Below are 24,752 nucleotides of genomic sequence, written 5' to 3' on the forward strand. Positions count from 1 at the left end.
CATTATATAGATAGGACAACAATATTTTTGTCACAATATTTTTGTACCTCGATATTCTTGTTGTCGATATTCTGTCAGTGATCCATTGTAGTGCAAGGTTTAAATCTTGAGGATGTTGAGTGTTGTGGGTTTGGTCGTAGATACCAGACGAGTAAAAAGGTTTTAAAAAATATTCTATTATTCATAGACCAAAGGTGCTTTATAATGGTTTTGTAGAGAACAAGAGTTTGCTTTCCTTTGTAAGTAAAGGACAGTTGTTTTGGAAGATGAGATGAAGTGTGATTCATGTTTGATGCAAATAAACTCTTGGTTGAAGCGTCTCTTTACTTCCTTTCAAGGTATTCTGGGATGGACCAGGTGGTGCGACTGCCTCCCTCGGCGAAATAAACAAGATAACTGTCAGGTAACGTTTCCTAGTGCCTTCTGTTTCCTTTTCTTCTATTTCTTCTCAAGTCTCTCTCTGTGTCGCTGTTTTTTATCTCTCTTCAGCTTCAAGAATTTGACTCCCTCTTCAGACCATTCTCTAGCTATATAGCTTATGCTCTTACAAAAATAAAATAACATAAAACAAATACATGGCTTTTACGTAGTCCTCTTCCTTATTTGTTTTTATGCTAGCTGTTTTAAGCACGTTTCCTTTAAAATGTTGGTATACTTCAGGGTCAAGTTAATTATCTCCAGTTTCATAAATTGTGTGATGTTTTTGTTATAATTAACCAACTTGGTATAACACTCCATTCCCCCTTTGTCCTGCCACATTTGGAATGATCTATTATCTGTTAGCCTGAAGGTATGGAAGCTCAATCGATCAATCAATCAGGGGCTTGTAAAGCATGCTACTTACCTGTGACGGTCTCATGGCGTGGGAGGTGTAGCCCCGGGTCAGCCGAAAAGCAAGGTCTTGAGGCTCTTCCTGAAGTTGTGAAGGGTAGGGGAGCATCTGAAGTTGACTGGGAGCTCGTTCCAGGCCTTGCCTGCGATGTAGATAAAGGCTCTTCCACCCGCTCTGTTTTGAGGATGTGCGGGGTCTCTGCTAGGGCAAGGGCAGTGGAGAGGAGGTTTCTTTTGGGTATATGGAAAGAAATTCTTTTGGTGAGCTATTTGGGTCCAATGTTCTGGAGGGATTTGTAGGCGTGGGTGTGTAGCTTGAAGGTAACTCTCTTCTCGATCGGGAGCCAGTGGAGGTCTCGCAGGTGTTGGGTGGTGCTGAGGATGAGTCTGGCTGCGGTGTTCTGGATGGTCTGGAGTTTGTGTAGCGGGGATTGTTTGATTCCAGTGTAGAAGACGTTTCCCTCGTCCAGTCTGCTCATTATGAGTGCGTGGGTGACAGTCTTTCTGGCTTCTGGGGGATCTACTTGAAGGTCTTGAAGGATGTTGAGGGAGTTGAAACAGGTTGAGGCGACGCCGTTGATCTGGCGATTCATGGTGAGGGAGGAGTCTAGAATGCTGCTGAGGTTTCAGGTGTGGTTCATCAGGGTGGGCGGGTTTTCGATGGCAGAGGGCCACCAGGTGTTGTCCCAAGTGGAGGGGGAGTGTCCAAGGATGAGGACCTCAGTCTTCTCTGAGTAGAGCTTTAGGCAGCTGTTGCTCATCCAGGCTGCAACGTCTTTCATTCTTCCTGGAAGCTTAGTCTGGTGTTTTCAGGGTTCTCTGTGAGGGAGCGGATGAGCTGGGTGTCGTCAGTGTAGGTTACTATCCTGAGCCCATGCTGTCTGATGATGGCAGTGAGGCGGGCCATGAAGATGTTGAAGAGCGTGGGGCTGAGCGATGATCCTTGGGGTACTCCGCAGTTGATCTCTGTGGGTTCAGAGAGGAAGGGTTGGAGTCCGATCGTTTGGGTTTTGCCTGTGAGAAAGGAGCGGATCCAGTCAAGGGCAGTTCCCCGTAGGCCAGCTTCGTGGAGTCTGGCTGCAAGAGTACAGTGGGAGACGGTGTCAAAGGCTGCTGGGAGGTCTAGCAGGATGAGTGCCGCTGTGTTGTCCTGGTCGAGCAGCCTGCGGGTTTCGCCGGTGGCAGCGAGGATGGCGGTCTCAGTGCTGTAGTTGCTGGGGAATCTGGACTGGGAGGAGTCTAGGATGGCGTTCTCGTTGATGAAGGATGTCAGCTGGGCCTTGACTAATTTCTTGGTGACTTTGGCTGCGAAGGGAAGGAGAGAGATGAGCCGGTAGTTTTTCAGGTCAATAGGGTCCACAGAGGGTTTCTTGAGGAGGGGCTTAACCTCAGCCCGCTTCCAGCCATTGGGGAAGATGCCAGATTCGAAAGTGGCGTTGATTGTGCGGCGTAGTTCGGGTGCAATGGCGGTGGCGACTCTGTGGAAGATGTGCAGCAGTCAAGGGTCCTTGGGGGCTCCTGAGTGAGTGCTCTTCATGGTCCTGGAGGTGCCTTCGATGGTGACCATTGTCCAGGCGGTGATGGTGGGCTAGATGTTGTTGCTGGAGGGGAGGGTAGTTTCTGCAGTCCATTAGCTAAAGTTGTCGTAGAGTGCCTTAATTTTCAGGTGGAAGTAAGAGCCGAGCTTGTTCCAGAGGCCCTGGGACACTGTGATGTCCGTGGCTTCGCTGGAGGGTTTGGTGAACTGCTGGATGATGTTGAAGAGTTCCTTTAGGTTGCTGGCGTTGATGAGGATTTTGCTCCGGATGAAGGTTCTCTTGGTGGTTCTTATGAGTAGGTGGTATTCTGTCATGGCTTCTTTGTAAGTAGTCTGGTCTTCAATGTTTTTGCTGTTTCTCCAAAGTTCCTCGAGACATCTGCAGGCGCGTCTGGCTTCTTGGAGGTCGGTGGTGAACCAGGCAGCCTTCAGGGGGCATTGTCTGTCGGTGTGGCGGAGGGGTGCAAGTTTATCTGCGCAGCTGGTGATCCAACGGTGTAGTTTAGTGGCTGCAGAGTTGGTATCTGTTGCTGGGAGGTTAAGGATGAGGGCAGAGTTGAGGTGCTCCTCTGTGACCTTGCTCCAGTTCCTCCAAGCTGGGCGTGGGGCCGGCTTGTGTGCGGTGGTGCTGCTGAAAGAGAAGTATATGCAGTGGTGATCTGTCCAGAGAGGTTGCAACATGTGACTGAAGTGGAAGTTTTTTATTTTTATTTTATTTAGGAAGTTTTCTATAGCGCTGTCAAGACCCGGAGGTAACAGAGCGCTTTACAGTAAGAGAATGACAAAAATCAGCATAGACATGACATATGAAAGATATTAGTTGGTCCCTCCTGCGAATATGGGGTTGAGGGTGTGTCCAGTCTTTTGGTTGGGGTGGTGATGAGCTGCTTCAGTCCGGGGTTGGCGAGGTTGTCCAGGAGGGCGGTGGAGTTGGGGTCGCTGCGGTTATCGAGTTGGAAGTTCAGGACTCCGATTAGTATGTAGTCCATGGAAGCGATGGCGTGGGCTGCCATGAGGTCGGCAATGGCGGTGGTGAAAGGAGCGCGAGGCCCAGGGGGTCTGTAAGCGAGGGTGCCGCGTAGCATGGTACTGGGGCTGGTCAGGATCTGGAAGTGGAGGTGTTTGGTGTTGGTGAGAAAGTTGCTCGTGCTGGAGGTAGAGAGTCCGAGAGAGCTCTTGTGTGCGAGGGTTAGTCCTCCTCCAGGGCGGTGGGGGCGGTCCTTCCTCTGGATCTTGTTGCGGTCGGGAATGGCAGTGGCGATGTTGGGGCAGAGGTGGCGTTTGTCCAGGTTTCTGTGAAGAAGGCAACATCTGTCGAGATGATATCAAGGAGGTCCCAGATCTCTACTGCATGTCGCTGTAGGGCGCGCACGTTGAGGAGGATGCACTTCAGATTGACCGGGCGTCCGGCGTGGGTGTGGAGGCAGTGGGTGTGATGTGGATGGTGAAGGTATGTCGGCGGTGTTAGCAGGAGAATTGGTTGTGGGTGGTGTTTGGCGACGACAGCTGACAGCTGTTGTTCCTTCCAAGATTGAGTGCGAGGAGGGCAGCTGGCATGTAGCGGTGGGTGATTCAGGGTCCCTGGCGCTGGTCGCAGTAGGGGCGCAGATGGGTGCAGATGGGTTTGCCTTTGGCGTGCCAGCGGCATGCCCGTTGAGCACAACAGCCATTAAATAGGGGAAGGGGGAGGGAAATGCAGATGGGAGTCGGGAGCAGGAAAAGAGGCGGGTGAGCTGCGGGGGCAGCAGCGGGGAAGAACAGGCCTGAACAGGAACGGAGGCGGGGAAGATCAGGGGCCAGAAAGCGTAGAGGCAGCAGAAGGCAATGAGCAAGAAATTAGGACACTTGAAATGAAGCAGAATAGGAAATAAGGCAAAAAAGGCGAGTAAAAGCTAATAAAGAACTGTTGAACTCTGCCAGTGTATTCTCTTCATAACAGTTTTCTTCTTTGTGCCTCTTACTTTAGGGCTCTTATAAATACTAAGGTTTATCTGGCAAAGCGTGCCGCCACATATGGTCGTTGTAGCAGTGGCCAGCCACCCCATGTTCCTGCAAACCTCCCCCATCAATTTTTGAGATCCCACTAACCCTGGCACCCACCTGATGTAGCCACATTCCTCATGGAATAGGAATGTGGTGGGATCCTAGCGCAGGTCTAGTCCCTTCTCGGGTTGGGAAGCACTGGGCCATGAGCACGCTTCCGTCCCGTGTTCGCCAGCAGTCCCTTCATTGTCTACATAGTTGTTTCCTCTATACCATGTGATTCTATCCTCTCCTCAGTCTGTTCATTCTTCGTCCTTCCTCTCTGGATCTGACTTCCACCTCTTTGCTTCCTCCCAGCCTACCCTTTCCTGTCCTTTTTGTCACCTCCAATGCCACACTGGGTCTCTTTAAAGAAGAGTGGAAGATAGCCTCTATTTCCTTATTCCTCTGGTTTTCTAAAGTGTTTGTCTTTTCTTATCCAATTTTAGTGTCCTTTTCCGTTATGCTGCTTTTTTATCCTTTTTCAGGTGTTGCAGTGTCTGGGTCCTGTCAAAGGAGTGTGACAAGCTCTGTGCCACCAGGTAAATACTTATCTTCCACACAATTTGAAATGGTGAATTTCACTGAGCTAACTGGACACAGCCTCAGTCTACGGTGGAGATCCAGGGGAAGAGGTGTACAATTTGTGAGCTCAAACATAGGTTACCCACCACATCGTAAACTCAATCCTCAGCAACACAATTCACAATAACAAAGAGTTTGGCCCATAGAAACTCTACAATTTATTCACAATCATAGGTCCTCCGTTTGAGCTAATAGGGACTCAGATAACTAGAGATGGAAAGCCACTCCTTCATGAGGACCTGTAAAAAAGAAGTGCCTAGCTAATAATATTCACTCAATATTAATAAAATCATCAATAAGTAAGGACAAACACATGGAATAGTTATCAAGTTATCTTTATCTAAACTTCAAGATTGAATGGTCAAAGTACAAAAATGCACTAGAATAATTTAATAACGGTTATTCTTTTGTATACAGGTAAATCACAGCACATCACAGCTCAGGCCAAATACATAGTCAAATAACACCTATTGGGGAAGGAAGAGAGAAAAAGAGAGAAAACACATTGCAAAATAGAATTTGCAATTTGGAATCATAGAAACCAAGAATCGGTTGTAGATTTATCAGAACCAGGACACGAGATGGACCCAGTAGAACGCTAGAGCACAGCGTGCAATAGCTGGAGTCTTAAATTCTTCAGCTGAAAGATTTTACCTGCTCAACTTCGCCAGCCGGTTAAGTGCAGAGGTAATCAGGAGATATCAGTTCAGGGAAAAATCAGAGTTCAAACCGACAGCATGTGAGGCCCAGGAATTGCAAGGGAAAATAGCAGCATGCTGTTCTTTTCCCAAGGGGCAATTATACCTCCAAACGTTTTCAGTTCCTGCCAACAAAATAACTTTTACACAGTTTGCATGATTTCCATTTGTCAAAATCCATGGTGCAACCGTCGTGTGATCGTTCTCTATTAACCCCTTCTGTGAGTCACGGTGGGCATGTGCGCGTGACGGTCGGTGCCGTCCGAGCCACGCTTGGAATGTCCAGCACTGCGGCGGAATTCAGGCAGCAGCAAAGGTGTTAAGAATGTGCAATATCACTTCCGTTCGGAAATAAGAAATACATTTGCAATTCGACATGTCCACTCCACACTCTCTCTTCTGAGCTTTCAACAAAGTCAATAGAGTTTTATTCTGACAGAAAGGATGTCCATTTTTCAAACTGTAGGACAGAAACTTCAGCGATAATACTCGTAGCTACAGTGCAATCAGGACAACATTTTTAGTCTATTCGAAGGAAATAATGAAAGACAAAGTACATTTTTGAGGCCTACATGGAAAATCACTAAATCACTATTTTCTAAAGAAGAAAAATCGTGCTAATATTGAAAACAGTAAAGAAATAGCGATGCATAAGAAATAATATTAAAACACCATTTCATTATACTTGTAAGCATAGCCTAATTACGTTTCATTAAGAAACGTGCAAGCACTTTCTCTCAGAATTACATCTCAAAGAAAACATAAGCAGGACTCATTTTACTTAAGCATTTTCATAATCATATTTTGTTTTAAAACTACAGACTGCATTATTACCTTTCACATTATTTTCATAGCACATTAGTAGGTTTCTCTCTCTGTCATGAATGACTTAATCTCAAACCAGTTTGTGACCCTTCTGCATGCTTTTACAATGCAGTTTTAAACTCTCACATGTTTCACGAGGCACACTGTTAGTCATGTTTCTTAAGCATGAATTATGTATTAGTATCACACCCAAGGGTAAGGAATTGATTGACCAAAACACTCTTAATAAAATAATCACGCTCCACCAGTGGCGTTTAAAGCAGTGATTACAACAAGGCAGATTCCTTTGTTCAATTAAATGTCCCTTCATGGGTCCCTGAAATAAGGAATAGAAGAGTCTTTTAAATGGGCAGGGGAGTACACACCATCTGATAATTCCTCAAAGGAGGTACAAATATCTTACTGTGATGCCAGTCGTCATCATAGAAAGAGTAAATTGTTGGTGTTGGATGCTTCTGAGAATCTGTGTCATGATGCATGTGTAACTTGTGTTTCTTTCTACAGTATTCACTACTTTTTCTCTCACGACATTGAGTTTCATTGGTCCCAAGTTCCGTGTCTATGCAGTATCCATGAAGTGTTTTACCCCCTTGGAGTGCAACTCATTTATAATTTCTAACTCTATTTTTACAGGTCACTGAAGCAACAACAAGGAAAAGAATGTTGTAATGTTGGAAACATTTTTAAAAAGGGTTATTTTGAGGAAAGTAGAAACATTCTCGATCTCTAAAGAAGAAACTAGTTCTATGCACCAGGAATGGTGAGGAATTTGGTGCGGAAGAAACTGCTGAATGTGAAAGTGATTTATCGACTTTCTTACAATCATTATTTGTTGTCAAACCCTTGAAGTACAATGGCCAGGAACATTTACCATATGTCAGTTATTGGGATTGAATAACCTCTGAAATAATAACTGTACCCGCAAGTAAATTGAAAATCTACTGCAGCTACTAAATACAAGAATATTTTCACTTAAAGGAAACATTTCACGATTGGTCGATTAAAGAACATAGGCAACAACTGATCCTCACACAGTGCACTTAGGAATAATCAGTGTTGCAAATTCTGTCTGATGGTTTATGAGAAATGCCTTGGAGACCTAAGCCTCTCTCAGCAAATCAGTATCCGTAGACATGATGTGATGTGACAGAACTGTCAGGAAGGCTAATAACCTCAGTTTACAAGAGCAACATTTGTCTCCGTCTCCTGTGATTCGGAAGAGAGAAAACATTGTATTTCAAAAATAACTGAAAATGTTCTTCTCCGATGTCATTACAGCAAAGACACTGGATTAACATCGACAATATAGAAAGATTTTTCCCACCAACTCTGTCTCTTGGGTTGATCTATGTTGTTTCCAAGTGTGCCAGACCTCCAAAGTTAATGGTGTACCTTTTTGGGCCTTACCGGAATAGGAAGCTTAAAAAGGGCCAGTGTTACACTATTGATAATTCGTAAACTACCCCCTGCATCTTTTAATCCCTGTTCATTAGTTGTAAAAAAACTTTACCTCACTTGTAAGTGCGAATCCCCAAAGACCCTACCACTGCTTTTAAAACTCCAAAATTAAATGCGATTAACTGCAGTTAGAATGAGCTTAATTCTACTTGAGAGAATCCTTGTGGGCATAACTTGGAGAAAATGAATTCATGAGGGGCATCTTAATAAAAACAAAGGGCCCCTCAGTGAAAGTTTATAAAACAAGTTAGATAGGCTGGCTTCAAAGGTAAGAACATTGATCTCCAAATAAAAGCTATAATTAGTTAAATGCAAATGTGAAAAAGAGCTTCAGCAGTGTAGTTTAGAAGTTAATGTTGAGTTTTAACATAAACAAGTACAGACTCCAGAATCAGATTCAGTCTTAAAATGGCATGTATCCAGGAACAACCCCAACTTGTAGATACAAACTACTCGAATAAGAGCAATGAATGTGAGAACAGCTTTAGTTATCAATCCCACCTCACTAAACACAAGAGAACTCACACTGGACAAAAACCGTATCAGTGTCCTGAATGCCAGAAAGGCTTCAGTCGGAAAAGCGATCTCATTCAACATGAGAGAATCCACACTGGGCGCAAACCTTATCAGTGCTCGGATTGCCAAAGAAGCTTTAGTTTTTTAAGCAGTCTCACTCGACACAAGAGAATCCACACTGGGCAAAAACCTTATCTGTGCACTAAGTGCTGGAAGTGCTTTAGTCAGAAAGACCATCTCATTAAACACGAGCGAACTCATACTGAGTTCAAACCGTATCAGTGTTCTGAATGCTGTAAAAGCTTCAGTCAGAAATCTAGCCTTACTTTACATGAAAGGATCCACAATAGGCATATACCTTATCAGTGCTCTGAATGTTGTAAAAGCTTCAGTCGGAAATTCAGCCTTACTTTACATGAGAGGATCCACACGGGGCACAAACCGTATCAGTGCTCTGAATGCTTGAAAAGATTCAGTCGGAAAATAACTCTCACTCACCATGAGAGCACTCACACTGGACATAAACTGTATCAGTGCTCTGAATGCCAGAAAAGCTTCAGCGAGAGAACCAAATTAATTCAACATGAGAGAACTCATACTGGGCAAAAACCCTTTCAGTGCTCTGAATGCAGGGAAAGCTTCAGTCAGAAATCTGGTCTCGCTCGCCATGAGAGAACTCACACTGGACTAAAACCGTATCAGTGCTCTGAATGCTGGAAAAGCTTCAGTCAGAAAGGTAATCTCACTCAACATGAAAGAATTCACACTGGACTAAAACTGTATCAGTGCTCTGAATGCCAGAAAAGGTTCAAATTGAAACAAAGTCTCACTAGACATGAAAGAACTCACACTGGAGAAAGATCTTATCAGTGCTCTGAATGCTGGAAAAGCTTCAGTCAGCAATCCGGTCTCACTCAACATGAAAGAACTCACACTGGACTAAAACCGTATCAGTGCTCTGAATGCTGGAAAAGCTTCAGTCAGAAATGTAATCTCACTCAACATGAAAGTACTCACACTGGACTAAAACCGTATCAGTGCTCTGAATGCCAGAAAAGGTTCAAATTGAAACAAAGTCTCACTAGACATGAAACAACTCACACTGGAGAAAGACCTTATCAGTGCTCTGAATGCTGGAAAAGCTTCAGTCTCAAATGTGATCTCACTCGTCATGCGAAAACTCACACTGGACTAAAACTGTATCAATGCTCTGAATGCCAGAAACGGTTCAAATTGAAACAAAGTCTCACTAGACATGAAAGAACTCACTAAAGAAAGACCTTAGAAGTGATCTGAATGCCAAAAAGCTTCAGTGGAAAATCCATTTTAATTCAACATGAGAGAATCCATACTGGGCAGAACCCATTTCAGTGTTCTGAATGCTGGAAAAGTTTCTGATTGAAACAAAGTCTCACTAAACGTGAGAGAACTCACACTGGAGAAAGACCTTATCAGTGCTTTAAATGCTGGAAAAGCTTGTCAGAAATCTGGTCTCACTCAACATGAGAAAACTCACACTGGGCAAAACCTTGTCATTGGTGTAAATGCCAGGGAAGCATCTGCTGGAGACTCAGTTTGATTCAACATGAGAAAATCCACAGTGAGAAAAAAAATTATCAGTCCTCTCAGTGTGACAAAAACGTCTTATAAAAGCAACCTCTATACATGACAGACACAATGTGTGAGAGTAAAAGGTGCTCACTGTAAACCCTGAGGAGGAGCTTTCAGCATCGCAAAACCTTTACATGAAGCAGCCACAAAGACATCAATCAATTTATGGTCCAACAAACTGTTTACTGAAGTAAGAAGTAAGAAATGTATTATACATGATTATTTAAAACCGTTGCATTCAAAACTTTGTTGGTTAATATCAAAGGAGTTACATTTAATAAAACAATTAAAATGGTTAAGATCAAAATGAGCCTTTGTGTTGAAATTAAAAGACAAAATGTTTCCATTTCGTAGTAGCGCTACTGTCACAGGATTGCAGGCCAATTGAAGGCTTTATACAAACTGCGTAATTTTGAAACCAGTGGAGCCGACAAGGTCAGAGTCTGCTTTTGTCTTAGAAGGTCACAACTATTAGCTGCAAGAGCTTCCCAGTCTCTGTGCTGTCAGGTCAAAGAATTCTGTTAGACGACAGTTTAGCTGCACTAAGGAGGGATTAAAACACAATATCACTGCCTGTCTACAGGTCCTTGCTCCGTGCTGCCTGAAAAAGGGTTTTAACAGGCTTTTCCGTGTGTCGTCTAGCTTTCCGCATATACATATAATATGAATCAAAGTCTCAGTGTCATTCGCACACAAAAGGCACAAGGGATCAGCCCCTCTTCTTTCCCACGGTGGCTTGAATGGGTTAATCGGACCGACTCCCAGCCGTAGCTTTAGAACTGTTTCTTTTGTCTCCAGCTTGGTTCCGACCTTGAGGTAGGGCTGAGGTTTTAGAACATCGTAGCTGTTAAGCACGGCCCAGCCGTGAGCTCTCTTAGAAAACGATTTCTTGTCCTCTAAAGGCGGTATGAGCCTTGTTGATTTTGTTACTATTTTTTTTTTAAACCAAATGGCCCATTGGAGTGTTCCAGGCACCTGCCAGTCCGAACACCTGCAGAGAGTTCTGAAGGTAGACGTTGGCTGGTAACTTTCCAGTGCCGGACGGCTCTAACCAGAGTTGATTGTTTAAAGTCCTTTTCTCGCCAGCTCTGATTTTTTGCCAACTCTTTAAGAAAGCTTCCTGCCTTTCTATTTCCTGTTTCTGGATTCCATATTCCAGCCTTTTTTGGGCTGGTGAAACATATTTAGGGAGCTGGAATATCGCTCTGTAGGAAGTTGCGAGTCTACAGTCGAGGGTTGCAGCATCTCTTCCTGTCATGGATTTGCTCCCAAAGGTAATTACTGGTTGTAGCTTCGCTCGTATGATCTTCAGAAGAGGGTCAAGTGTTAAGTCCGGCAGTAATTTCTTTAAGGGCTTTAATGCCAGGCAGGTCACTACCACCTTCCTTCATAAAGATTCAAGTTGTGACTTGAAGGGTTGTTTTTATCTAGGAGTACGCCCAAGTATTTGTAGGTAGTAACTTGGTCTAGGCATTTGCATTCCATGTACCTACTGGGACTTGACTTGCGATGGTTTACGCTCATAACATTTGATTTTTTTTAAATTTATTTTTCATGCGTTCCGATGTGAGAATTTGTGGGTGGCATCTAGAAGGTGCTGAAGTCCTATCGGAGTTCTGCTGATCAGCACTAGGTCGTCAGCGTAAAGTAAATTTGTCAGTACCATGGCTCCTAACTTCGGGGGGTGTGAGGAACAAGCATCCAGTTCTGCCGGCTGGTCTGCCAGGAAGATGCTAAAGAGCAAAGGGGCCAAAATGCATCCTTGCTTTAAGCCCTTCCTTGTAGTGATTTTTATTAAGAGATGCCTACCTGCACCTAATTTGATTCTGACCCATGTGTCGGTGTGCAGCTGTATGAGTTGGTCTAGAAGGGTTGATGGAATCCCCAATTCTTTCAGCTTTAACCAGAGTTTGGAACGGTCTACGTGGTCGAAGGCTACGGAGTAGTCAATGAAGCAGAGATACAGGGGATATTTACCTTGCTTCGCTGCATCCATGAGCATGGTTAAGGCCATGATGTTTGTTATAGTTTCTTGCCCTTGACAAAAACCTGTTTGGGTCATTGGCATAATGCTTTTTCTTGTAGACCAAGCGACCAGATCTCCAAGGACATTGTCTGCATAGTATTTAGCCTCTGTGTCGATCAAGGCTATCAGGCGGTAGTTTTTGGGTCAGATCTCGACCCTTGCTTAAATATGGGACTGATGATAGAGCCTCGCCATGACTCTGAATTAACCTCATTCCTTAGTGACTATTTGTGGCCTCATTCCATTCAGTGTATTTTGCTCCTTGAAAGTTAATAACCCATGACTCTAACCCACAAGGTCAAGTCTTCACAATTCATGTCAATGTATTTAATATGATTTGGAATTCCACAGAATTCCACATAAAAATACATCTTAAAACACATTTCATTCCACAAGAATTTTCCAATATAAATTCAACTTGTCATTTCCATTTAAAAGAACGAATGAACATGGCAACAGCAGTTGATCTTGGAATTTTCAAATTCAAGAAGGGGTGAACTTTAAAAAATTGAATTGTCATACATGAATTACTACTAATTTATACAAGTTTATAATCTAATACTATCCTAAAACATTCAATAATAAAACTTTTTATAAAATACCAAAATGGAAAATGTACTATACAGTACTAGTTCATGGACGTAATAAATGATAAATGTGTCTATTCACTAAACTGTACTGTATAACCAGCAGCATAATAACAATGCAAGGTAGTTCAATAACATTCACTCGCCTTTTTCAATATACAGTACACAATGATATAGCAGCAAAACGAGGATTTAGTAAGGTGCATCAGATCCTAAAGGACAGTACTTAAGTTTATTTACCTTGTAAAGCGCACGAATACCGAATTGTCTTGGCGCTGAAGTGGAAGGGTGAGAACACAGTGAGAAAGCTTATGACCTATGCAACTGTGAAAAACCAGTTTTTCAATTTCTTCCTGAAAAGCTGGAGATTTGGCTGACGTCTCAAGGATATCAGTAGTTTGTTCCAGAGCGTAGATGCACAGTGTGTTAGAGCTCGACCGCCCCATCTAGCTCTTCTAAATTTTACAGTGTTTATTAATCCTTGAGTAGCCGATCTCAATGCTCGTGAAGGTGCATAGGATAAAAAAAGCTTATGAAAATCGGCTGGACTCTCCCCATTTTCTGCTTTATATACCAAAGTTAGCGCTTTAAATTCAATCTGTTTTTTAATAGGGAGCCAGTGTAATGATCTTATTCCAGCTGTCCTCTACACAGCCCCAGAAGAAGTCTGGCAGCCGCGTTTTGCTACGATTGCACTTTTTGTAGCTGAAATGTATCAATACCCAGGAACAATGCATTAGCATAGTTCATCTTTGATAGAAAAATCGCTACCTTCACAGTTTTCTGGAGTACTTGAGAAATAAAAGGAAAACATTTTCGCAATATTTTTAAGAGAACAAAACAGGAGGAGACAAGGCTGTTAACCTGGGTGCCAAAGTTCAGCTTATTATCAAAAATTATTCCCAGATTTCTAGCCCTGTCAATAGGGTGAGGGCATTCTCCAGACTCCACCTGCCACCAGGTTTGATTCCAGATAAATTGCCCGGTTCCAAACTCCATCACTTCTGTTTTTTCTGTATTTATTTTTAGGTCGAGCTATTCGATGCGCATGCGCATCGAGCTTGCGAGCATATAGGGCTTTAAACAAACTTTAACTTACTGGGTGATTTGGTGCTGTGCCCGTGGCTTTTAGGTCAATGCACAAGCGCATTGACCTAAAATGCGCGTGCACAACACCAAATCGCCGTCTATTCCCTCAGCCGCCCTCCTCCCACACCTTTGAAGTGAAGCTTAGCTTCACTTCAAAGGCCCCTGCTGCTTTCACACCCTCTCCCCACTCCGCCCCCTCCCCTGCCCGCCGTGTCGCATTTCTCCTCCCCCCTCCCACAGCAATGCCCTCAAGTGTCCGGGAGCCCCGCTTCTGTCATAGTCTTCTTTTAAAGCAAAGGCCATTCGCGTGGAGGGGGGTTCTGCTTTAAATGCACCTCACACCACCCACGTCCCCTCCCTTGACTGTTCATATTTGTACTTTATTGCCTATTTAAATTGTTCAACACAACTGTTTGTTTCGTCTGGCAGCATCACTAGCACGTCCGTTTACGTCGAGCAATTGTATTTTAACATTTGCAAACAACTGGGGTTTGTTGCTAAAGCGCCCTCGAGCCAGGCACACCAATGACCTGGAGAGCGTTCACCCTCGTAGTGCACACAGCCAGCGACAGAGACAGGCCTCACTCCGTGGCTAACGTAGCAGACACACATGCACGCATTTTAAATGGACTTAAAAAAACACATATGTAGAAACATTCTCCTCGCAGGTTTACAGGCACTGTTCCTAAAGACAAAACGCACACATACACTAATGCATCTCCCGGAGCCACCCCTAAAGACAAAGCAGAATACTGCATCGCGTTGCACTGCATGCCGGCTGTGCAGTGTTCAGACTGGGTATTGCCATTTCCTAACTATTTTAAATTTGAAAATGCTTGCACCAGAAATGCAAAGTGAGAATATATATATATATATATATAAAGAGAGACAGCCTAGTAATTGCACGAGACACCTGCATCACAACCTGTTTTTTTCTAAAATAAATGCGTATTTCATGACTTATCACTCTCTGATTGATATCTGACAGCCGTTATTAAAGTGGGTGCACGCCTGGTTGCAGCCTTACATACGTTTATCTTTGCTCCGGAAATACACCAGTAAGGCAAAACATTTAAGAACACATTTTGTCTTATACCGATTTGTTTTTTAAAAACAAAACAATGTATGCTGCATTTTTCGTCATCGTACATTTTTGGTGACATGCTTTCATTTCCATCGATTTTGCCAATTTTTCTATGTTGTTTTTCCCTCCACCTAATCTAATGTAACACATTCATACGCTAGTTCTACAATCCTAAAATTAGACAATTTTTGTCTATGTCAAAAAAATTGGTGTCTCATGACATTTGATTGTGATCGCCATGTTCAACACAACTGTTTGTTTCGTCTGGCAGCATCACTAGCACGTCCGTTTACGTCGAGCAATTGTATTTTAACATTTGCAAACAACTGGGGTTTGTTGCTGAAGCGCCCTCGAGCCAGGCACACCAATGCCCTGGAGAGCGTTCACCCTCGTAGTGCACACAGCCAGCGACAGAGACATGCCTCACTCCGTGGCTAACGTAGCAGACACACATGCACGCATTTTAAATGGACTTAAAAAACACATATGTAGAAACATTCTCCTCGCAGGTTTACAGGCACTGTTCCTAAAGACAAAACGCACACATACACTAATGCATCTCCCGGAGCCACCCCTAAAGACAAAGCAGAATACTGCATCGCGTTGCACTGCATGCCGGCTGTGCAGTGTTCAGACTGGGTATTGCCATTTCCTAACTATTTTAAATTTGAAAATGCTTGCACCAGAAATGCAAAGTGAGAATATATATATATATATATAAAGAGAGACAGCCTAGTAATTGCACGAGACACCGGCATCACAACCTGTTTTTTTCTAAAATAAATGCGTATTTCATGACTTATCACTCTCTGATTGATATCTGACAGCCGTTATTAAAGTGGGTGCACGCCTGGTTGCAGCCTTACATACGTTTATCTTTGCTCCGGAAATACACCAGTAAAGCAAAACATTTAAGAACACATTTTGTCTTATACGATTTGTTTTTTAAAAACAAAACAATGTATGCTGCATTTTTCGTCATCGTACATTTTTGGTGACATGCTTTCATTTCCATCAATTTTGCCAATTTTTCTATGTTGTTTTTCCCTCCACCTAATCTAATGTAACACATTCATACGCTAGTTCTACAATCCTAAAATTAGACAATTCATGTCTATGTCAAAAAAATTGGTGTCTCATGACATTTGATTGTGATCGCCATAAAACAAGGCCGTTTGGAACTGTTGCTACCATCCTACTTGCCTTTGCAAAGGCTACAAGTACTATTTAATGTATTCTATTCTTGACTTGTATGCAGTCACTCTTGACATTAATTGGGAGAGGTTATTTGTATATGTTTGTTATTGTCTATGGACGTTTCATTATTCCCTGAATTTCCAAATTTGCTCCTATCATTATTGTCATAATGGGCATTGAGAGGGAGCTCGATATATAGCGTCTTAAACAGACTTTACCTAACTGGGCGATTTGGTGCTGTGCCTGTGGCTTTTAGGTCAATGCGCAAGCGCATTGACCTAAAATGCGCGTGCACATCACCAAATCGCCGTCTGTTCCCTCAGCCGCACTCCTCCCACACCTTTGAAGTGAAGCTTAGCTTCACTTCAAAGGCCTCTGCTGCTTTCACACCCTCTCCCCGCTCCGCCCCCTCCCCTGCCGCCGTGTCGCATTTCTCCTCCCCCATCCCTACAGCAATGCCCTCAAGTGTCCGGGAGCCCCGCGTCTGTCATAGTCTTCTTTTAAAGCAAAGGGGCTATTGTTGGGAGACCGACGTCTGCAGACTGTGAGTTTTGCACTATCGTCTGTGTAAAAGACGTCTTCCTACCTAAAAATCGACACAATAATGCATGTCATACTAAACTATAGCACTAAATGCCAGTTTTGCATATCACATCATTACACACGCCCACGGACATGCACACAATGGTGCAACACGCGCACACAGACACATACAGAGAAACACACTCGCACGCATATAGACACACACACTACACACAATAGCACGCACATTCACATTAACGCAGGCACGTGCGAGCACACATACACACGAACATACATGTCGTTTTGCAAAGAGACTCCCACAGATGATAAACACCCGCAGGCACGCATTCACACGGAAACAGTCGCAAACACACAAACACTTCTACAACAGATGTCCCTTCAACCATTTTCTAACAAAGACTGACAGACACACAGACCTTCCTAGAATAAATGCACGTGAAAACGGACAGACACATACCAGGACACACCACACAGACGCACACTGTAGGAGTGTAACAATGTCCTACCACTCACGCCTCCAGGGTCACCAGGTCACGTGCATGTTACCCACCTGTGTGCCACTGCTGTTATGTCAATAATGCCTAGCTCTGCTGATACAAGGCTTCTAGACAATATACACAACCACCCCATCCATCACCGCATCCACCATCACCACATCCACCGCATCCACCACCACCGCATCCACCACCACCACCACATCCACCATCACATCCACCACCACCACATCCACCACCGCATCCACCACCACCACCACCACCACACCCACCACCACTACATCCACCACCACATCCACTACCACCACCACCCCATCCACCACTACCACCACCACCGCATCCACCACCACATCCACCACATCCACCACCACATCCACCGCATACACCACCACATCCACCATCACCATCACATCCACCACCACCACCACCACCACATCCACCATCACCTCCACATCCACCATGACATCCACCGCCACATCCACCACCATCACATCCACCACCGCCACATCCACCACCACATCCACCACCACTTCCACCACCACCGCATCCACCACCACCACTTCCACCACCACCGCATCCACCACCACCACATCCACCACCACCACATCCACCACCACCACCACTACATCCACCACCACATCCACCACAACCACCACCACCCCATCCACCACCACCCCATCCACCACCACCGCATCCACCACCACCACCGCATCCACCATCACCACATCCACCGCATCCACCACCACTGCATCGACCACCACATCCACCATCACCATCACATCCACCACCACCACCACCACATCCACCATCACCTCCACATCCACCGCCACATCCACCACCACATCCACCACCATCACATCCACCACCGCCACATCCACCACCACTTCCACCACCACTTCCACCACCACCGCATCCACCACCACCACTTCCACCACCACCGCATCCACCACCACCACATCCACCACCACCACCACTACATCCCCCACCACATCCACCACCACATCCACCACAACCACCACCACCCCATCCACCACCACCGCATCCACCACCACCACCGCATCCACCATCACCACATCCACCGCATCCACCACCACTGCATCGACCACCACATCCACCATCACCACCACATCCACCACCACCACCACCACATCCACCATCACCTCCACATCCCCCGTGACATCCACCGCCACATCCACCACCACCACATCCAACACCACCGCATCCACCACCACCACCGCATCCACCACCACCACACCCACCACCACTACATCCACCACCACATCCACCACAACCACCACCCCATCCACCACCACCACCACATCCACCATCACCTCCACAGCCCCCATGACATCCACCGCCACATCCACCACCATCACATCCACCACCACCACCACATCCACCATCACTTCCACCACCACCGCATCCACCACAACCACCGCATCCACCACCACCACCACCCCCACCACCACTACCCTCACCACCACTACATCCACCACCACAACCACCACCCCATCCACCACTACATCCACCACCACATCCACCAACCCATCCACCACCACATCCACCGCATCCACCACCACCGCATCCACCACCACATCCACCATCACCACCACATCCACCATCACATCCACCACCACCACCACATCCACCATCACCTCCACAACCACCACCACCACCACCACATCCACCATCACCTCCACATCTACCATGACATCCACCACCACCACATCCACCACATCTGCATCCACCACCACCACCACAACCACCACCCCTACATCCACCACCCCATCCACCACAACCACCACCCCATCCACCACCACCACCGCATCCACCATCACCACATCCACCGCATCCACCACCACCGCATCCACCACCACATCCACCATCACCTCCACATCCACCACCATCACATCCACCATCACCTCCACATCCCCCATGACATCCACCCCCACATCCACCACCACCACATCCAACACCACCGCATCCACCACCGCATCCACCACCACCACACCCACCACCACTACATCCACCACCACATCCACCACAACCACCACCACCACCACCCCCACCATCACTACCCTCACCACCACTACATCCACCACCACAACCACCACCCCATCCGCCACTACATCCACCACCACATCCACCACCCCATCCACCACCGCATCCACCACCACCACCGCATCCACCACCACATCCACCGCATCCACCACCACCGCATCCACCATCACCACCACATCCACCATCACATCCACCACCACCACCACCTCCACATCCACCATGACATCCACCACCACCACATCCACCACATCTGCATCCTCCACCACCGCATCCACCCCCACCACCACACCCACCACCACTACATCCACCACCCCATCCACCACAACGGCCACCCCATCCACCACCACCACCGCATCCACCATCACCACATCCACCGCATCCACCACCTCCGCATCCACCACCACATCCACCATCACCACCACATCCACCACCACCACATCCACCACCACCACATCCACCACCACATCCACCACCACCACATCCACCATCACCTCCACATCCACCATGACATCCACCACATCCACCACCACCGCATCCACCACCACCACCACACCCACCACCACTACATCTACCACCACATCCACTACAACCACCACCCCATCCACCACTACCACCACCCCCGCATCCACCACCGCATCCACCACAGCCACCGCATCCACCACATCCACCGCATCCACCACCACATCCACCATCGCCACCACATCCACCATCACCATCACATCCACCATCACATCCACCACCACATCCACCACCACATCCACCATCACCTCCACATCCACCATGACATCCACCGCCACATCCACCACCATCACATCCATCACCGCCACATCCACCACCACTTCCACCACCACCGCATCCACCACCACCACTTCCACCACCACCGCATACACCACCACCACATCCACCACCACCACCACTACATCCACCACCCCATCCACCACCAACCCATCCACCACCACTACCACCACCGCATCCACTACCACCACCGCATCCACCATCACCACATCCACCACCACCGCATCCACCACCACATCCACCATCACCACCACATCCACCACCACCACATCCACCATCACCTCCACATCCACCATGACATCCACCGCCACATCCACCACCACCACATCCAACACCACCGCATCCATCACCACCACCGCATCCACCACCACCACCACTCCCACCACCACTACATCCACCACCACATCCACCACATCCACCACAACCACCACCCCATCCACCATCACATCCACCATTACCTCCACATCCACCATGACATCCACCGCCACATCCACCACCACATCACCACATCCACCACCACCACATCCACCACATCACCACCACATCCACCACCTCCACCACCACCGCATCCACCACCACCACTGCATCCACCACCACCACCACCACTACATCCACCACCACATCCACCACAAGCACCACCGCATCCACCACCACCACCGCATCCACCACCACCACCGCATCCACCACCACCGCATCCACCACCACATCCACCATCACCACCACATCCACCATCACATCCACCACCACCACCACCACCACATCCACCATCACCTCCACCACCACCACCACATCCACCATCACCACCACATCCACCATGACATCCACCACCACCACATCCACCACCACCGCATCCACCACCACCACCACACCCACCACCACTACATCCACCACCACATCCAATACCACCACCACCCCATCCACCGCATCCACCACCACCTCCGCATCTACCACCACCTCCGCATCCACCACATCCACCGCATCCACCACCAGCACATCCACCGCATCCACCACCACATCCACCACCACATCCACCATCACCACCACATCCACCATCACACCACGTCCACCATCACATCCACCACCACATCCACCTCCACATCCACCATCACCTCCACATCCACCATGACATCCACCGCCACATCCACCACCACATCCACCACCACCACATCCACCACCGCCACATCCACCACCACCACCACATCCACCACCACCACATCCACCACCACTTCCACCACCACCGCATCCACCACCACCACATCCACCACATCCACCGCATCCACCACCACCACATCCACCACCACTTCCACCACCACCGCATCCACCACCACCACATCCACCACATCCACTGCATCCACCATCACATCCACCACCACCACCACATCCACCACCACCACATCCACCACCACTTCCACCACCACCGCATCCACCACCGCCACATCCACCACCACCACCACATCCACCACCACCACATCCACCACCACTTCCACCACCACCGCATCCACCACCACCACATCCACCACATCCACCGCATCCACCACCACATCCACCACCGCATCCACATCCACCACTTCCACTGCATCCACCACTTCCACCGCATCCACCACCACCACATCCACCACTTCCACCGCATCCACCACCACCACATCCACCACCTCATCCACCACCGCATCCACCACCACCATACTTACCACCATCACTTCCACCACCACATCCACCACCACTTTCACCACATCCACCACCACCACCACATCCACCACCACTTTCACCACATCCACATCCACAACCACCACCACATCACCACATCCACCACATCACCACCTCATCCACCACATCACCACCACATCCACCACATCCACCATCACCTCCACATCCACCATGACATCCACCGCCACATCCACCACCACATCCACCACCACCACATCCACCACCGCCACATCCACCACCACCACATCCACCACCACTTCCACCACCACCGCATCCACCACCACTTCCACCACCACTGCATCCACCACCACCACATCCACCACCACTTCCACCACCACTGCATCCACCACCACCACATCCACCACATCTACCGCATCCTCCACCACCGCATACACATCCACCACTTCCACTGCATCCACCACTTCCACCACATCCACCACCACCACATCCACCACTTCCACCGCATCCACCACCACCACATCCACGACCACATCCACCACTGCATCCACCACCTCATCCACCACCGCATCCACCACCACCACATCCACCATACCCACCACCATCACTTCCACCACCACATCCACCACCACTTTCACCACATCCACAACCACCACCACCACATCCACCACCACTTTCACCAAATCCACAACCACCACCACCACCACATCCACCACCACCACATCCACCACATCACCACATCACCACATCCACCACCTCCACCACCACCTCCACCACCACCACATCCACCACCACATCCACCCCCACATCCACCATCACCACCACCACCACATCCACCACCACCATATCCCCCAGATCCACCACCACCACATCTTTATGTGTGTGGCTATGTGTGTGTTTGGGTGCAAATGCAATGTTCTTGGATTTTCGTCACAATAAAATGCACTGAACATAATCTTCACAAAAGTTATTTACAAACGTTTAAGCTATTGCCAATATAAATTACAATAACTTTTATTTAAGTATTAATTATTTACAAAATTAAAAGCCATTGTTATTTGTAATATCAATACATCTAAGTCACGTAAATACAACACACATTGCATTACAAATGCTATAGGTGTCACATTTGCAAAAGTTAAAACTATTGACATTGTAACTGACAAAGCTATTAATTTTGCTACTTTCAAAACCAACACATAAATAAAAAAAGTGTCATTTACAATACCAATAGCTCAAACTTTCCTAATGCGAGACCTATTGCATTTCCAATGCTTGTTAAATAGTTATGGGCCATCCATCTCATAATGTCAGTGAGGCAGGCATGGAACCTGCCTGCGGTACTTATGGCTCATCAGTGATGGAGATGATAAGCTGAGAGTCGTCAGCATATGATACGAGTCCAAAACCATGTTTCTTAACTAGACTGGCCAAGGGGGCAATGTACAAATTAAAAAGGATTGGAGACAGCGCAGATCCTTGAGACACTCCGCAAGGCAGATGAAAACTCTCAGACTGTATGCCATCCCAGAACACCTTTTGCTCTCTAGCCTCCAAAAAAGAGGACATTAGGGACAGAGCAGTCCCTTCAACTCCCTCCTCCCTCAGCCGCTGCAGCAAAACCACATGGTTTACAATATCAAAAGCGGCCGAGAGATCTAGGAGTACGAGGACCGCCCTTTTCCCACCATCCACTTTTCTACGTATATCCTCAGCTGCAAGGATCAGTGCTGACTCTGTAGAATGACGTGGACGAAACCCATGATGCGAACTATCGAGTGAGTTGTTTACATCAAAGTACTCTGTTAATTCTCTGCTGTTTTTTTTAATATATATATCATCTTTATTGCTTGAATACTTAAAATCATTGCAATCACAGCATCATAATTAACCAAATAAAAAACACAATTACATTTTAAAACAAGAGATCATCTCTTCACATAATTCAAAAAACAATCCCATATATACAGTTTAAAACCATGTTGATAAGCCCAAATCTAGCCACCTTACATCTTGAATTACATAATATAGGTTAAACTGACGGTGTGCTTTACATACTTTTCCATAAATATCATAAGGGAATATTATCGACCAATAAACATTCATTTCCCATCCTTTCGAATGATCTAATGTGCAAAAAGTGCATCAGTTTGCTGCAATGGTAACTCCGCGGATATTACATTTCAAATTAATACCATCGTAACAAAAATTATTTTAATCAAGATTATAAATCATTAAAATCAATAGTACCAAAGTCATAAAATTAGAGGGGGTCTACCCTATATTAAACATTTATCTACTGCCATTACAATTTTTACCAATTGACATAGTAGTGGGACCGATTCACCGGACAATGACATGATTAGTGCCTGACGAGCAGATCTCAAACCACTCATCAGAAAATAAGGTCTCAGAAAAAAAGTCTAAGATTAGTCAACCTCGGGCATACACATACTATATGTACAAGAGTTTCCTGTGGCCAACCACAGAATCTACAATTAGAGTCCGGCCAATGTTTAATCCAAGAACGAGTGCCCTCCTTTGTTGGGTTTATACCCATACGTAGCGTTAGAAACACTTTTTTAAACTTTACAGAAAAGAAGACATTTAAATATGGCTGAACACACGGAGATTGATATGAATTAATCACGTACCATGCATTGGTTTTTTTCCGCTAAAGCAATTTTATCCAATTTAAATGATTCCGCTTTGATATGCTTTTTTAAATTAGTTTATAGTTAGGCATTTTTAAAGCTTACAGTTCAATTTCCAGGCCGATATCATGTAAGGATGCTAAAATTTAGGCTCTCCATTTTGCAGTGTAAGCAGATTTATCAATTTCTTGCCAGCAAATATTCCCTAATGATGCTGGAGCTGATGTTGATAAAACAGCCATGCATTTTAGGAAGGATCCTTTTGATACCAGGCACTGTCTTTGGAGACCGAATTCCAGTCTAATTGCTGATTGACACACTGACCTGTTAATTCCAAAGGTTGCTTTAAAAACCTTAACAATTAGTAAGTCAAGCAACTTCACATCTTTTCCTCTAGTAATCGGAGAGCCATAAATGAGGCTAGGTTGTAACTTGGCTTTAATTATTTTTAGAATAAACTCATACGATTGACAATTC

General features: G+C 46.4%; 1 protein-coding gene and 1 long non-coding RNA gene across 2 annotated transcripts; both read left to right on the forward strand.

Annotated features, from left to right (window-relative positions):
• Positions 1 to 336: 336 nt before the first annotated feature.
• Positions 337 to 8,139, forward strand: LOC147738082 (uncharacterized). The gene is made up of 3 exons (XR_015307454.1): positions 337 to 403; positions 4,879 to 4,932; positions 7,132 to 8,139. It is a non-coding gene; the product is annotated as an uncharacterized LOC147738082 (long non-coding RNA).
• An 8-nt stretch (positions 8,140 to 8,147) lies between these two features.
• On the forward strand, positions 8,148 to 10,267 carry LOC147738083 (uncharacterized). Its single transcript, XM_086952123.1, has one exon. It carries the CDS (start codon positions 8,365 to 8,367, stop codon positions 9,742 to 9,744), a length of 1,380 nt encoding a protein of 459 aa, XP_086808249.1. The 5' UTR covers positions 8,148 to 8,364; the 3' UTR covers positions 9,745 to 10,267.
• Positions 10,268 to 24,752: the final 14,485 nt, after the last annotated feature.

This window comes from Lissotriton vulgaris, chromosome 1_1 (assembly GCF_964263255.1).
Source record: "Lissotriton vulgaris chromosome 1_1, aLisVul1.2, whole genome shotgun sequence".
Lineage (NCBI taxonomy): Eukaryota > Metazoa > Chordata > Amphibia > Caudata > Salamandridae > Lissotriton > Lissotriton vulgaris.

Excerpts from the sequence above, each read along its gene's own strand:
- LOC147738083 (XM_086952123.1), top strand. The coding sequence starts at position 8,365 with ATGGCATGTATCCAGGAACAACCCCAACTTGTAGATACAAACTACTCG.